The sequence below is a fragment of the Apteryx mantelli genome, chromosome 1 (genome assembly GCF_036417845.1).
Source record: "Apteryx mantelli isolate bAptMan1 chromosome 1, bAptMan1.hap1, whole genome shotgun sequence".
In the NCBI taxonomy this organism is placed as follows: Eukaryota; Metazoa; Chordata; class Aves; order Apterygiformes; family Apterygidae; genus Apteryx; species Apteryx mantelli.
The window spans coordinates 114,111,647-114,126,834 of NC_089978.1; the positions used below are offsets into that span (position 1 = coordinate 114,111,647).

At 36.8% G+C, this 15,188-nt stretch overlaps 1 protein-coding gene across 1 annotated transcript in view; it reads right to left on the reverse strand.

The window, feature by feature from the left end:
* Window positions 1-11,358: 11,358 nt before the first annotated feature.
* The window catches only part of ROBO1 (roundabout guidance receptor 1), a 744,575-nt gene continuing 740,745 nt past the window's right edge, over window positions 11,359-15,188 (reverse strand). The window contains exons 31-32 of the mRNA XM_013948595.2: window positions 13,680-13,879; window positions 11,359-13,068 (exon numbers count right to left, since the gene is read on the reverse strand). Coding sequence (XP_013804049.2) covers window positions 13,054-13,068; window positions 13,680-13,879 — 215 coding nt within the window. The 3' untranslated portion in view covers window positions 11,359-13,053. The remainder of the gene's footprint in view (window positions 13,069-13,679; window positions 13,880-15,188) is intronic.

Consider the following 15,188-nt stretch of genomic DNA (forward strand, 5'->3'; position numbering starts at 1 on the left):
AGAGAAAGGTGTATGTCATCCATGTACCTATATGCCCAGTTTTTGTAAGGTTGTTGCCTAAACACAGCAGCTCAAAGTTTGCCTTCTCTCTCAATTTTTCTCTCTCCTGAAGGACAATGTAAGGTGTAACTTTCTAATTTAATTAAACGTGACACATGTTGCTATAAGCTACATACTTGCAAGTACAGTATTTATGCCAAGTATGAGCAATACTAGAGTAATTATGGTTTATGTTTTACACAGGGCATGTCACTCAGTAGACAAGTTTCCTGAATAGACTGAAAGAAATGCCAGAAAAAGAAAAGGAAATTATGAGCCAGAGGGTTTAAAGCTCCCAGCTGAATAAAGTGTAACTGGAAAGTCTCTTAATGACAGAGGAGCAAGATATGATAATCATCATCATAAAAAACAAGAGGTTAGGGTTTAAGATCAGACTGCCAAAGCCAAACCAGGCAATGTGCTCAGGTTGCTGAGAGGCAATTACTCCAAGACTTGCTAGGAAAAGTACTTTTCCAAAAATCTGCTCTGGAGCCTTTGGGGGATAACTCCCTTTTAATGATCCGAGCTGTATATGAAAAGAAATGTCAGTAGGTGGCTACAGAGGCGTAACGTTTACTGGGTGGGGTGCACAACCATATTCATATAGTAGACTCCACCTTAAAAATCAGGTTACAGATTTCATGCTCCGGTGTATAACATCACTGGCAGAAGCCAAGGGAGGGATCATGACAGGCAAAAAAATACATTAAGATATTTTTGTATTGAATACAATTTGCAAAAACACTTAAATGCAAACTATGCATATTTGCTGCCTTAGAATGGGTATTCAGTTTAGAGTGGTTGATTTAATGCTCTATAAACTCTACTGTGATTACAATTATATTGGCATTAAAGTATCATGTCACTGTAAGATACTTTAATATCAATATAGCCACTACATACTATTATAAATGTTCTTCCTCTTTCTGTGTGTGATTCAGCTATCCAGATAGCAACTTTGCTATATCGAAATTTGGGGGGAGGGGGGAGATTGTAATTCTGTAATGACACTGATACTTAAAACTGCACAATTATCATGTGAAGGGGCTGCAATCTATTTGAGTGTAGCAAAGGGTGTTTAGGGGCTAAATTTTAGGCTTCTAAATAATTTAGACATATTTGAAAATTATTTCTTTTACTTTCACTCTTAGCGCCTTGTGTGGAAAAGGTGCATGCTCAGGACACTGAACCACTCATGCACACACACAGAAAGGAATGAAAGCAATATGTAACACACTATAAAATAAATCAAAGCCTCAGGCTAACAAAATTGCAGGAGGAGCTGAGTTGCCTCAATTAACTGCATAAAACTAACATGTGAGGGAATCTATTTTCTCATCCTACTCTTGAGTTCATGTATGACAGTGCCCATAAGCATGGAGAGGTCTTATTGTTAGAGCAGTGTCAGAGGATTATTCCAGGCGCAGCTGAGCCCTCCTTGGGCCTGGAGATGATCTGCTCTTCATTAGCATCCTAGTTTCTGCGATCCTGTGGTAACCCAAACTTCTTCCTGGATGACATGTCGGTACTGTTCCTGTGGCCCTCCTGCCCGTCTGTACCTCATAAAATCAACTTTCTAGTTACAGGGTATTTTATTCTCCCCAGCTTCTTATATAATCTTATAGAGATGTCCTGTTTCTGTCTTCTGGACCATGCCCCTCTGTGTTTTTTTTTTTTCTTTTTTCTTTTCAGCTTTACTTTTGGAGGGCACACCTTCTCCCCTCTCCCGAGATGCTCATTTCCACTTCCTCACATTTTTTCTCTGAGCTATCTTGGACATGCAGATGGTTTCAGCTATCACCTTTCCAAGCAGATTAAGATGCCCCTAGTTCAGATTCATGTTAGGGTCAAACGTTTAACTTAGGATCCATTCCCCAAAAATGAGTTATTATAGGAATGAAGTTCATTAGTTGCTCTCTATCCATTTAATCGTCTGAACCATGAAATCAAGTTCACCGCTATAGGTTATCTCAAACTACTGGCATTCTGCTTCCCTTGCTGTTTCTCCAGACCGCTAAGATAACTGTTCAGTCTTCTCTTTCTAGCTTTAGATTGAGGTTTGGATGGAAAATCCTGACTTAAGTATTAACCTTAACAGCTTGCTCTGAAAGCAACTCAGTTACACATTCATTTTAGGCTGTTCCAGAAGCGGAGTTTCAGAAGCCACTGTCAGGAGAAAAGTTGCATGTTGCGTTTTCAAGAGTTTCCTGACGAGCCCAGCAGGCAAAAGAGTTGCTACTGAGGACTGGGATTTTACTAGTCCTTTATGCCAATTACGCTGGGACCAAACAGGAACAATTCGGGACTTTTCACGTATAATCGCAACAAACAGCCCTTTGTCCACGTTTGTCATACTTCCTGGTAACCAAGTATAATGCAGGCGAACAGCGCATACAGTTTTCTGCACATTACTCCATGCTGGGTCCTGGACTCTTCAGCTCTGTCAGAAAGACAGCAGTTATGGGAAGTGTACTAGAGGTAACTTTAAAATCATTTTCAGTTTTTAACGTCTGCATTGTGAGTTCTGACAGATCTCTCATACTTATGTAGAGTGACATGATATGAATGAAAATCTTTTTACCACAATCATATAGTTTACAAGGAGTGTGACTGAGTAGAAAGAGTAGATACTTCTAACTTTCTATAAATTTCACCACAGCATCAGGTCCATGAACAACTAGAATTCAACCAGTTGTCACATTTGTGGTTTTACAAGAGCTGAGACAACGGCATCCTTATATTTCCCTCTCTCTGCTGGAAATAACTTCTATGAGATATTTCAGGTTTGCATTTGTTTTGTTTTTACTGGCGACATCTCACTGGGAGCTCATAAAACTTCTTGGGATCAACAAAGACATTCCTGTCTTTCTCTTCCACACAGTTGTTTTCAGATGACAAATTTCCAGCATACAATAGGCATTCTTATTAATTCCTAAAACCATGACCTTGCATACTGAATTATTTAATTTCATCCCATTTCTATTACCCCAGTCCTCAAGGTCACCCACTCCTTCTGCATACTGACGATTGCTCACAACTTTTGTAATCGGTGCATTTCATTAGCAGACTCCTGCCTTTGTGCCAAGTATTTTAATGAAAATACTAAACAAAATTGTCCCAAAATTGATCCTTGAGGAGCTCCACTGGTAGTCTCAGAATATCATTGTCTTACATTTTTATACTAATTATATTGTGTTATTTACATTATAGCAGCAATGCTAGGCTCAGCCTTCCTTTAGCACTACATACACATATACAGAGTAAGAAGCAGTCCTTGTCCAGAGCAGCCAACAACCTAAACTGACAGGACAAATGAAGACAGGTTGGAAGCAGCGTTCAGAGTCTAGTACCAGGTAACAAGCACACAGTCACCCAAGGAATTCAACACAGCCCTGCTGGCTGCAATTCTGGTATCTTTGTCGTAAAGCCATTTTTCTTCTCTTTAGTATTACTCCCGCTATCAATAGGAAGACACCGTTACACATGCACAATTTTTGAAGTTATTGCTACAACCATCCTTTCTCAAACAACAGGGTAGATGCTGTTTGTATTTCAGAGGATGTTTTAATTGAAGCCAGTAAAAATTCTTAACTGAACATGACACAAAAGGATGGGCACTATCTACTAAAGGCAATGGGCTGTACCTTTGATTCTTCTCCGCTGAGGTGGCACCAGCACGCAGCACATATTCAATACCAGAGAAGTGAGTGGCAGAGTGTGTGGAGGGGGGAAGGGAAGCGGCATAGCCACATGCACTGGTTTCAACTGCAAGCACCAAGCTCAGACCAGTAAGCTCGCGTTGCTGCTAGTGGGGAAAGACATGCTTTTCCAGAGGGCAGCGCACAACAGCCGCACCTTGGTCTCCGAGTCACCTGCTGGACTGCAGAGCAGGGCCCAGTTTCATGCCAGTGTGTAGAACAGCTAAACGTTTTGCTTACGAGTTTTGCTGCCGTTGTTTTTAATCGCCTTTGGCACAGAGTCCTGGATTCTCAGACGGCTTGAACACACAGGTGGTGTTTTCCTGTTTCACTTATCCTGTCACTGAGCTAAAAAAGATGTCAAACGTTCCTTTTTTGAAAAAGCATATCTTCATATGTTTCCATCATTTTTCATTCTCCTGAAATTTGACAGGCCATAATCTAGATGTCATTATGGCAGCTGTAATAATGCAGATTATCTGAGAATTCAACATTCTTTGAAATTTAGATCTCTGATATTTGGAGATTCAGAAAAGAAAAAGAATTCCTGCTATAACTTATTCAGCTACAAGAAGGATGATCTAAGGTCAGTAGAAAATTGAAAATTTCAAGCAGCTGTTAAGGAAATTGATAGTGCTACTTTGCTTTGCTATTAAACCAATTATAATGTCTCAAAAAGTATCAAGAGCTTTCCTTTTGATATTCTTCACAGATCAGACGATTGTTGTTACACAAAATTTCCTTGGATCTGTTGTACAGGATTCCTAGCCACTTAATAGAAATTTATTTCAACATTACTTTCAGAATTTCTGGATTTTTTTTAACCTTTTTCTCTGACACAAAATAAGTAACGTAATAATTAGGATCAATGAAGAACTGTTTGTTTTTGATTGGTGAAGTATTACAACTAGCAAATATTTAAGGAAAGTATTCTTTTTCTTCTCTCAGTTTTCCTTTGATTCTTTCTACAAATCTACAGCCACATTTGAATTAATTTCTTTAAAATTTGATGAATTTATTGAATCATTCCATTTGTTAGGAATTTAATAAATATATCACTGATAACTTATTAATAAAGCATTCCTAATTAGTTGGACTAACATCTTCCATAGCTTGCCCTCAGCAAGCAGAGTAAAGGGACTGAATTTAGTACATACACGTGTTTTCCTGGCACTTGGAAGCTACACTTCCACAGTAAGGGCATGAAGTCAAAATGTAGTGACAGCCTGCATGCACCCAAGAAAGCAAGCCTACAAGCAGCGAGCCCGAAAAAAGAAATCCACAGAAAATCTATTTTTTATTTTCCTCTTTTTATAATATAGATTATTACACTTTGGTGGTCTGGTTAACTAGCTAACTAAAAGCTCTCCAAAAGCTATTGAGAAATCATCTCGACTACGATCACAAAGCAAAAGTGACAGAAATAGTGCTACTACTTATGGCTTATATAGAAACGTTCATATCCAGAGTGTCTGACAGACGTTAAATTAATCCCACTGTATCTTAATTGTAATTGTCACAGGGATTCAGGATGCTCTGAGGCGTATCTGCCGCAAAAGTTAAGTGTCTGTAGCACCTATCCATGACAGGAAATTCACAGCTAAGCTTCAATTTGTCATTTTAGTTAGAGAGAATATTCTTTCAAAGACATTTTGCTACATTTTAAAACCTGACTCATAAATATCTTGGTTTGTATCTTGTTGGCACAGCCTTATTAAGCTCAGCTCTATAAAAATGAATGTAGCTGAAGCTTCTAATTTGAAAGTTTTACAATGATTACCATGATGGTCAAAAATGACAGTTTCCATAGGAAATATCACCAGTCATTTGTTTTTCTAAAGCTTTCATACACAGTAACCTATGAACACAACAATATTTACTCATTCTTCTTTCAGTGAAAGCAAACCCAATTATTTTTAAAGCACATTTTCAAAAAACTCACCTTTTTTTCAACTCTGCATCTTTGTTCCAGGACATGTAACACTTCTGAACAGCTCCTTTCCAAACACTTGTGCATTCAATCAGCTCTTCACAGATCAGAAAGCAATGCCAGGAGGACCAAATACTTGGGGGACTGACATCCTGATTTCTTTCAGGCTCTGAGAGCAATATTCTGGAAACAGCAGCTTCTTCACACAAACACACGCACACACACACACCCCCCATTATATCTAGCTTCATGTTATTGCCCTACCTAACTTCTTCTTTGGAGCATATTGGACATAGGCCAGCAAAAGACGGAGGAGAAGGACATGAGGATGTGTATGTAAGAAAGAACTGCATGAAATGCTGTGCAAGTTCAAAAGAAAAAAAAGATCCTTCCTATTCCCAGAATGTCAGTAGGTTGAACTGTGAAACCCCTCCCTATATTTATAGGCCTTTATTAATGTGGAATGAAGGAAAACATTACAAGACTTCAGAAACTGAACATTAGCACTGTGCTGGTCCCTCTGTGGTTTTGATAAATTTTTGGAATCACTCTGAGAATGTAAATTTTAGTTTATATTCTGTACAGTTGAAAAAAAAACCACTATCTCACAGGAATGTGATAAGAATGCCTACATGAAAGGCTGTAACTAAAGGTTGTAATTAGCTACCTAATACATAGGCAGGATAGTGTGTTTAGTAGTACAGGCTTTGGATTTACTGCCTGCCTCTGTTAAACAGCCAAAAGGAGTTCTCAAGGATTAGGTTCCCAGTGCAGATGTGTTTTTTGGTATCATAATACTTTGCACAGCTTTAGAGAACAAATTAAAATTTCTGTCTGAAAAGAAGAAATTGAAGAATATTCATTAAAAAAGGTGAGGAGGTGCTCAACAAACAGAAAAGGTTTTAACAAACTAGGCAATCTTCATCCTCTACACTCCATGAAACACGTTTCGTAGGAAAAGAGGTAAGATGCAAGTAAAAAAAATGTCATATCACAAGCACAGAAGGGCAGAAAATTTTAGGTTGAAGGGCAAATTTCTTCCTCACTTCATCTTGACATTCATTTCACCCAGGCTTTGTGCACATAAAGCTGCTGATGGTACAGTCCTTCTGGAGCATTCAACATCCAGTAGCAGCAGCATAATAATACCTATGTGCCTCCCAGGTGGACCCCTACAACAGAGGTCAGCTCAAGAAACAGAGAGGATATACACATAAAGTCATTTGGCACTCAGTATTGTTCACATCTGTCTAACAGATTCTGTTTCCTTTATGACTGGACTTCATTATCATCTTGCATTAAGTTATACAACCTGTAAAATCATTTCAGGTGCTGGTACCCAAGAAATGGTTAAAGCCTTCAGCATTGCAGTGGCTTTGGTGTCTGAATTTTAGGTTGTATGAACCATCAAATGCTGCCACCTTTGTAGCATCTGTCTTTGCATCTGTCAATGATGGCTGTGGAAATAAATATTCTGTTTCCATTTTCATTATTATTAGCGAGGTGGGTGATCAGTATGGTACACACCTGGCACACTATTGAGGTGATTGGGACAGGACCTACATCTCAGCTCCATTTTTTTCAGGCATTTAGTAAGTATGGGCAACTCTGCATTGCTCTGTACTCAGCGACTACAATTTCTTTTGCAACCGTCAGGTTTAGGAATATAAGGGAATCTTTGATTTAATTATAATTAACATTGCAGATATAAAGGTTTTTGGCCATTATTTTCATGCTATTTAAATGTTTTTGGAATACCCCATTAGTTACCATTTGCTGAAAGAGTTCGCTTTTTTTTCTTTGTCTTGCTTTTGTCCTTCTATGCATCGAAGCCCATAAGGGCCTCTTTGCTATTATCCCTTGCTGCTGACTTTGAACCATACCTATGCATTAAGACTGATGGGAAGCCACAGAAGAAAAGTCGATACTAAGTAGATTTATTCTACATTTCCTGAGGTTGGTCTTGCTAAAAATATCTTAGACCTGAAAAAAATTCAATAAACACAATTTTTATCATCATGGCTTTGATTGTCATGCTCCAAAAAATCTGAAAAGCAATTGGCTCCACTTTATGCCAGATAGAGAGACTAGAGCTGAGTAGGTTCTATCCTCATTATCTCATGTGACAAGGATGCTGAATGCCATGGTGAATTAAAACCCCACTTTCCTCTTCCGGCAGCTGAAAATGAGCCCATTTAATGTATATTTAACAGGGAGATAGAACAAAACAAGCATGCAGCAAGGATTTCACTCTTCTTCCAGTGTTTATCGCACTGTGATGGCTATTGTTTTCCAGTTTATAAGGAGGTAATTCACTCCCAAGTCTTTTCAACGACAGTGAACAGAATTTTTGCCATTAAGTTCAATGAGATGTGGATTCCTTAATTCCTTGAGTTCTTTTCTCTCTCTACACCTTTTATTCCCCTTCTCCAGCAAGTCATCCTGCTATAAGGGTTTCATAGAGACTGGATTCTAGTTCACCAATTCCTTTTCCTCTTTCTGAATAGCATGGAATTTTTTTCCATCCTCAATATCATGAAAGGGATCCTCATTTGTACGGTGTCATCTCAAATCTTTGTCAGTTTCTGAGATCCACGATTCACATTTCACTGTCACAGACAGTATAATAGCGCACTGGCTTTTGTGAAGAATGCATTTATATAGACAAGGAAAAACTCATCATAATATAATGAAGAAAATGTAAAAAGTCAAACCTGAGTAAACAGTTCATACTGAGGTCCACAGTTGTTATCCATTTTAAATATTCACCTTGTGATTTTAATTCTGAAAATTTCACTTAGTTCAATACAAAACAAAGATACTCAAGGATATATGCGGTGAGGATGACGTCCATGGCAACACTGGCAGTTACTCATGCATGGGTTATATTTGTAAACTTCAAACACCAATAAGCATATTCACCTTTCAGCTGAGACTCTGGAACAGACTCTCAGCTCCTGACCTTCATCTCAGCAAATACAAAAGTGTATACACATGTAAAGCTGCATTTGCAGATACCAATATCTTCATGTGCACACACTAAACAAATAATGCTTCTCTTATACATAACCATTAGGATTTCCATTTGCAAACAAAGAGTTTTCATCTGCAACCCTTTATCATAAGCAAAAACAATGTACATTTTCTCCACTTTCAAGAATCTACTTCCATTAATTTGAAAGGTTCACTTAAACAATAAAATATTTTTGCCTTTTAAAAGATGGTTCTGTGGCTGATGGTAAAAGCATCTCTCAGTAGCTGGGAATAAAGAGGCTGAAGGTTAGATTTTGAGAAAAGCATATTGCAGAATACATGCTATTTTAGGCAGATCCTACCTTTTTCACAGGAAAATTCTTTCTTCCTTAAGCTTATTCAAGGAAGTTATGGGATACTAAAGTAGAAAATGTCCAACTCTTTGTGTAAAGCATCTACTTTAACAATAAATTAACTAGGTAGCTATTTTAACAAATTGTTGGTTCTGAAGCATAGGAAGTAAGGTGGCAGACAATCCAAAAATATTTTTAGGAGTTAAAGGAAATTATGTTATTTAGGTTTAATTTTCAGTTTCAGCTAACCTTGTTCTATATAATTTTTGCAAATACAGATTATAACATTTTATATTTGCATTACCCTAATATAAAACCACTTTGTCATTTACGCTTAAAAACAAGTACTCCTTGGAAAATAAATTGAAATATAATGCTAAAACATGTAGCAAGGCATTATAGTTCTGATTTTTAGACATTTTTCACACTATGCTACTGAAATATGATTTTACTCTGAATAAAGTAAAATTTAATAGTTCCCAATATAGGATTTCACAGAGCACAGCATAAAAAAAAAAATCAAACTTTTCATCCATTATATTAATTCAGCACACAAATGTTAAAGGACTTTTCTAGCACAATATTTGGTCTCTGTAGGCATTAACTTGGAGACATACAGCACAATTAAAAACTCCGATGACTATTTTCTTCTATTATGTTGACTTCCCAATCACTGAATAATTTTTTTTATGTAAAGTAGCAATGAAAAGATGACTGGTTTTACTACCTCTGAATGCTGAAGACCAAATCAAGTATATATCAAAACTGATTAACAGGACCTACAATTTTAAGACTAAACTGCTGCATTTTTTATCTTCATTACCGTATTTTTAGTAAGACCATAATGTACTGAGGAACCAGTGTGGACAAAAGAATTCTATGACATACAGTCTTTTCATTTACTCATTTTAAGATATTGTTAATCATGTCGGGATGTAATCACAAAACAACCCAGAAACGTTCTGAGGGAACACCAAACTAATTTATAATAATTGCTAATAAAAAAATTCATTGGGTAAGATTTCACACTTACCATTACTTGAGGTCAGAACTTTAGCTGGGGTCTGACTTGCAGTGAAGCTATGTAGATTTACATCAGCTGGGGATCTGATACTCGTTTTCCAGCATTTCACCATGCCAGTAAAGAATGAAGTGAGTACCAGTTATTTCAGGCATGTAGCACCAGTGTCTCTGGACAAATATACCTTACAGAGGTCTATACTCTACAGCTGTAATTAGATCTGTTTTGCGATTCACCATGACACCTTAGGCAGCAGCTTCTGGTTTTGTGACGAGCTGCAGACCTCTCAGGGAACATGCCTCAAGTTCCACCTCTTTTCCCACACTCTGGCCAAACCATGAGGCCATTCCCAGTATCTGGAGAGACAATCAGCTATTGAAGCGGTCTGTGCTCATCAAACAAGCCATTCCTACCTTGTCCGATGGCAAGGTGGCAGGCCAGATGGAAGTCTCCTGTGGCATGGTCTGGTCTATCGGCCCTTGCCTGGATTACGTTGACAGCTAGTCTGAACTCAGGCATTAGGACTGAAGACAAAAACCCCCTTAAGCAACATTTAAAGATAACACATTGAATTTATTCTACTATCTTAATACCTGCTTCAAAGCCACAATTACAGAAGAAATTATATTTGAGACATAGGCCTGATTAAAGTTGCCAAGGTTCTAGCAATCTTCTGTGGCGAGACACTCGGTGCTGTATCAATACTCTGCAGCATCTTAGGCTCTGGCTCCAAATTCTGTTTTAAGATCTTGGGAAACAAGAAGTATGACAGTCAAAAAGACAAGGAACAAAAAGGTTCTGTTGAATAAAAGACTGGGGTTTTTTTGTTACACCATTTGCTTAAGCATTTGCTGTTACTATTTGCTTTTTTTTTTTTTTAACTGGGATGAAGCCAGGAGGGTAAGGAAGGGCAGGAATGGAGGGTTCAGTAAGAGCAAAGGGTTACAAAAACACAGGAAAGGAAAAGGGATCGTTACCTATTCAGTCATGAATCCACAGCAGAATTCTGCAGAAGACCCCAAAATGGCTAGAGTGGAGGAGGCAACAGCAGGTACTTAGAAACCTTGTATTTGCGCAGGCTCGTAAGACTCATAATATTCCTTCCCTTTAACTATTTGAATCTTATTTCCTTTTTAACAAAAGTGTCTCACCTAGGAGGTGAAGGCTATTGTTGGTACAGATTTTCTTCATCAGCTCCCTCTGGAAATTAGCAGTCAAAGAGAAGTTTTAGTTATCACAGCTCACGAAGCACCCAGAAGTCAGATTTTTAAGGTAATCAAAAGTAAAATCAGAATTAGCCCCAAAAATAAATTTCAGGGAACACAAGAAACTACACAAGAAAAATAACGTATTTGAGAACATTTTTAATAAATAATGTGACAAAAATTACTTTTCTGATTATTGGATCTTCAGTATGCAAAATTATGGCTAAAATATGAGGTTTCTTACATGAACATAATGAAAACATTAATCACATGGATTGTTCCTTTAGTACTGCACACCCTTTCTATGTAACCGTTCTTTAAAAATTAGCTAAATGAAAAATTTCAGTCTTCGGTAAACACCAAAACACTTTTTTTTCTTCTTTTTTTTTTTTTCCATTGGGGCTAGTCCTGATAGCTGTCCATAAACAAACACACAATTTTCCATTAGCACCAATGACAAAGAAATTTTATAATTACAAAAAAGATCATAAAATCTACAGACAGAGGACATCATTTGGCAAATTCAATGCAACTAATGCCTCTATTTCAGCTTTAATGAAAATCCAATGTTGAGAGAGGCCACAGCAAAACTGAGAATTTTCTGTAAGCCCAGGAAAAGTGAGAAGTGTTCTGATTATGGCCCACATTTAGGTTTGTTACTTTACCATCTGTCATCATTCAAATACTCCAAATACAAACACACAGAATTAACAAAAAGATGAAAAATATCCCAAACAAATGCTTAACATTTTCAATAAGACAAAAAAGGTTAATAGTTACAATGGTTTACAAACAAAGTTTAGTGATTGTGCTTTTAAAACCAAAAAAAAAAAAAAAAAAAGATAAGCAGTGCATTACAAAAAAAATAACCCCCAAGACCAAACAAAACTTCTTTAAGTGGCACTTCTTCTTTAAGGTGAATTGAGACAAGTAGAGGTCTGAGATTTGGGCCAGTAACAGTTAATGATATTATTCAATAATTATTAAAAATGTCCATTTATTTCCTTGCTTATTTTTATAGGCATTATTGAGGCTGAAAATTATAACAAGTTTCAGATAAACTTCCTCATGCCATGATTAGGCAAACAGCGTTTATATCAGCTTGCTTCCTGCCTATCCCAAAGGACATTTTTAATAAGAATGTACGTAATGATGAAAATGGAAATACAAATTAAAGTACCACAGGGGATTTAAAATGAGTACATATTTACAATAAGAGTCACCTCACCCCAAATTGATTTTAGTTGCATCTGTAAAACTGTTGCTTCTGCAAAAGGTTAGCAAGAGACTGGCAAAAAAACAAAATACAGTCTGTATTGAAACTGCAAGATACCATTTGCACTAACTGCAGACTACAGGAAAATCGCTATAATAAGAGCGCTCTGCATGATGTTCACTTTATGCAACTTTTTACCCAATGCTGTATGTAACATTATTGACCGTCTCATTAGTGTATGAGCAGTGTACTGTGTACTGCTTTTTAGGGGCGAAATGTAGGGATTCCAGCTTTTGCAATCTCCTCCTGTTCTAATCTTGAAGCAGCAGCTGGCTTAAGCACCACAAAGAGCAGCTTACCTGCCTTCTTGGGCAGCAAAGGTGATGCACTTAGCGTTATGGAAGAGGCAAGGGCTGTTCCTAATAAGGAGGGTTTACAAAGAAATAGTAAAATAAAAACTAGCATTCTGATGGCAGAAAGAAAAAAGGAAAAATTGTACACTCTGATTGCACTGAAGATTATTTCTGGCATCAAATATCATCAGACTTGAGGCATCTTAAGTGATATTTTTTTCTGATTAGATTTTAAAAGCCTGTTACAGTACTTCTCATGTTGTCTTCAGCTTTCTGTTTCCTGTAAAAAAATAAAAATCAATAGCTACATGTTGGATATTATTAAAGTTTGTTTCACGTACTTTTTAGAGATTTGTTAACTTTACAGAAGAATTACTTTTTCTAAGTATGTTCAACAACACGGCTGCCTGCTGGGCACCCCTTCCAGAATGAGGATTTAAGTTAAATTAATACCAGAAGGAGGCAAAATAAGAAAAAGGAAAAAAAATTACATGTCTTTCAATATCTAATATAATCTAGAACTATATACTTTCAAAAAAATGTGAAAGAGAAGTGTCAGGGTGTTCTTAGAAATTCTACCTCTTTATTTTCACATTTGAAAGAATCTGGATAATGGAAAGTCCACCTTTTAATATTTTATTTCTGCAAGTTCTGTTCCATAACTTTTAGTATGGAGATAGTTATACTGTATCACATCTTACTTCATTTTTATGTTTTTGATACATTCTTAAAGTTTCTTTTCTTAGATTGGGCATAATGATAATGGACAGATAAATTTACTAATTTTCCACAGAGAAATATTTCTGGTTCCAAACTGTTTTTTCTTGGCATCTCTCTAAGAACAGAAAATGGCCTTACTCTATTTATCTCTAGTAGTGCAACTGCAGTTACCTCCAGCTCTTCTTCTTCTTCTTCTCCTTGTTCACACACTCCCAGTACTTGCATTTCTGCAACATTCCTCCGGGCTATGTTTGCTTGATCTGCTCTCTGTCTACCTCCTGATCCTCTTGATGACATAGAGCTGGAAGAGCTGGGATCTCTAGGATTATTTGATGTCGGAAATGTTGGTCTAGAATATGGCAGGATGTCCTCTGTATAATGAAATACATACATTGTTATGCTTACAAGTTCTGAGATACTGTGATCCTAAAATTTCTGCATACTGTTCATTTGTTTTATTTTTTATGGTCCTCAGTGGGTTTAAAGAGATGTCTGACAGGAATGGGAAATAAGACTGTTTCCATAATAAAATTACAGAAGCTTTCTTGAGAAAATATATAATATTCACATTGTAACATTCACCACAGAAAAACTAGTTCGTGAATAATGTCCACTTCAACCTAATTTATGATCCTTACTCTATGTTCTATGGGAAAATGAAGAAAAAATCCCTTTGCAATACATTTTCAATATGACTGAGCAGGAGGAAATGACAATACATGCATGATATCTACCAGAATAAGGAGCTCATTGCATCTAAGTATTAGACCCTGTATTTTTCAAACGGAGTTTTAATCATGCCGACATTCAAAATTAGTGGGCATGTTTTAAAATATCAGCACGATCTTTTAAGGTAACCTTCCAATAACTTTTCTCTATGGTAAACCACTGAAACCAAGAACAACCTTTTACTTATGTGCCCATTTAACCAACTTACTACTCAAACTCTCCTGATTTGGACTTTGGATACCTTGACTGAGAAAGGACCGTGCATTTATATGAATCTTTGTTAAAAGCTTTAGTGAACACTAGGCAAATTCCATTAATCATGTTCCACTTATCAATAATCTTACCAACAGCCATAAAAAAGGGATTATGTTGATCGGGCATGAGTCATATTATACCACGTTAGCTACTCTTTATAACCAAAGCATCACTACTGTAGCTTTCTCACTTTTACCCAGGACCAGGTATCACTCTGGCACTTTTCTTCTTTACAAATATTAGATAAAAATGGGTTGAGCTCCAATTCTTTGGTAGAAAAATTAAATATCCGACTTACAGCATTTCAGTTAGTTCACTTATAAATTACATTGTAATTAGATAAGATTAGATATAATTAATTATAAATCTATGGTAAGGACAAGGACAACACTCCTTATGGCTCTTGAAGAGTATTTCCTTTCTAGCTTCTTCGAAATTAGCTTTCATACATGATAGGTGCATAAGGAATGTAAGATAGAGAAAGCGAATCTATGTTTTCCATAAGCTTTTGTTTCCATTTTGCCCTAATGAGAATCAGCAATGTGACCTGTATTAGCACTGTGTAATTTCAGATAAATGGTCACAACTCAGCAGATCCAACTTCACTCACACCAGCAGTGTGTGTGACCTGGAAGGAGATGACCTCTTCCCTATGATCAACGTTCAATACTTTATTTAACCCAGAACATGCAAAAT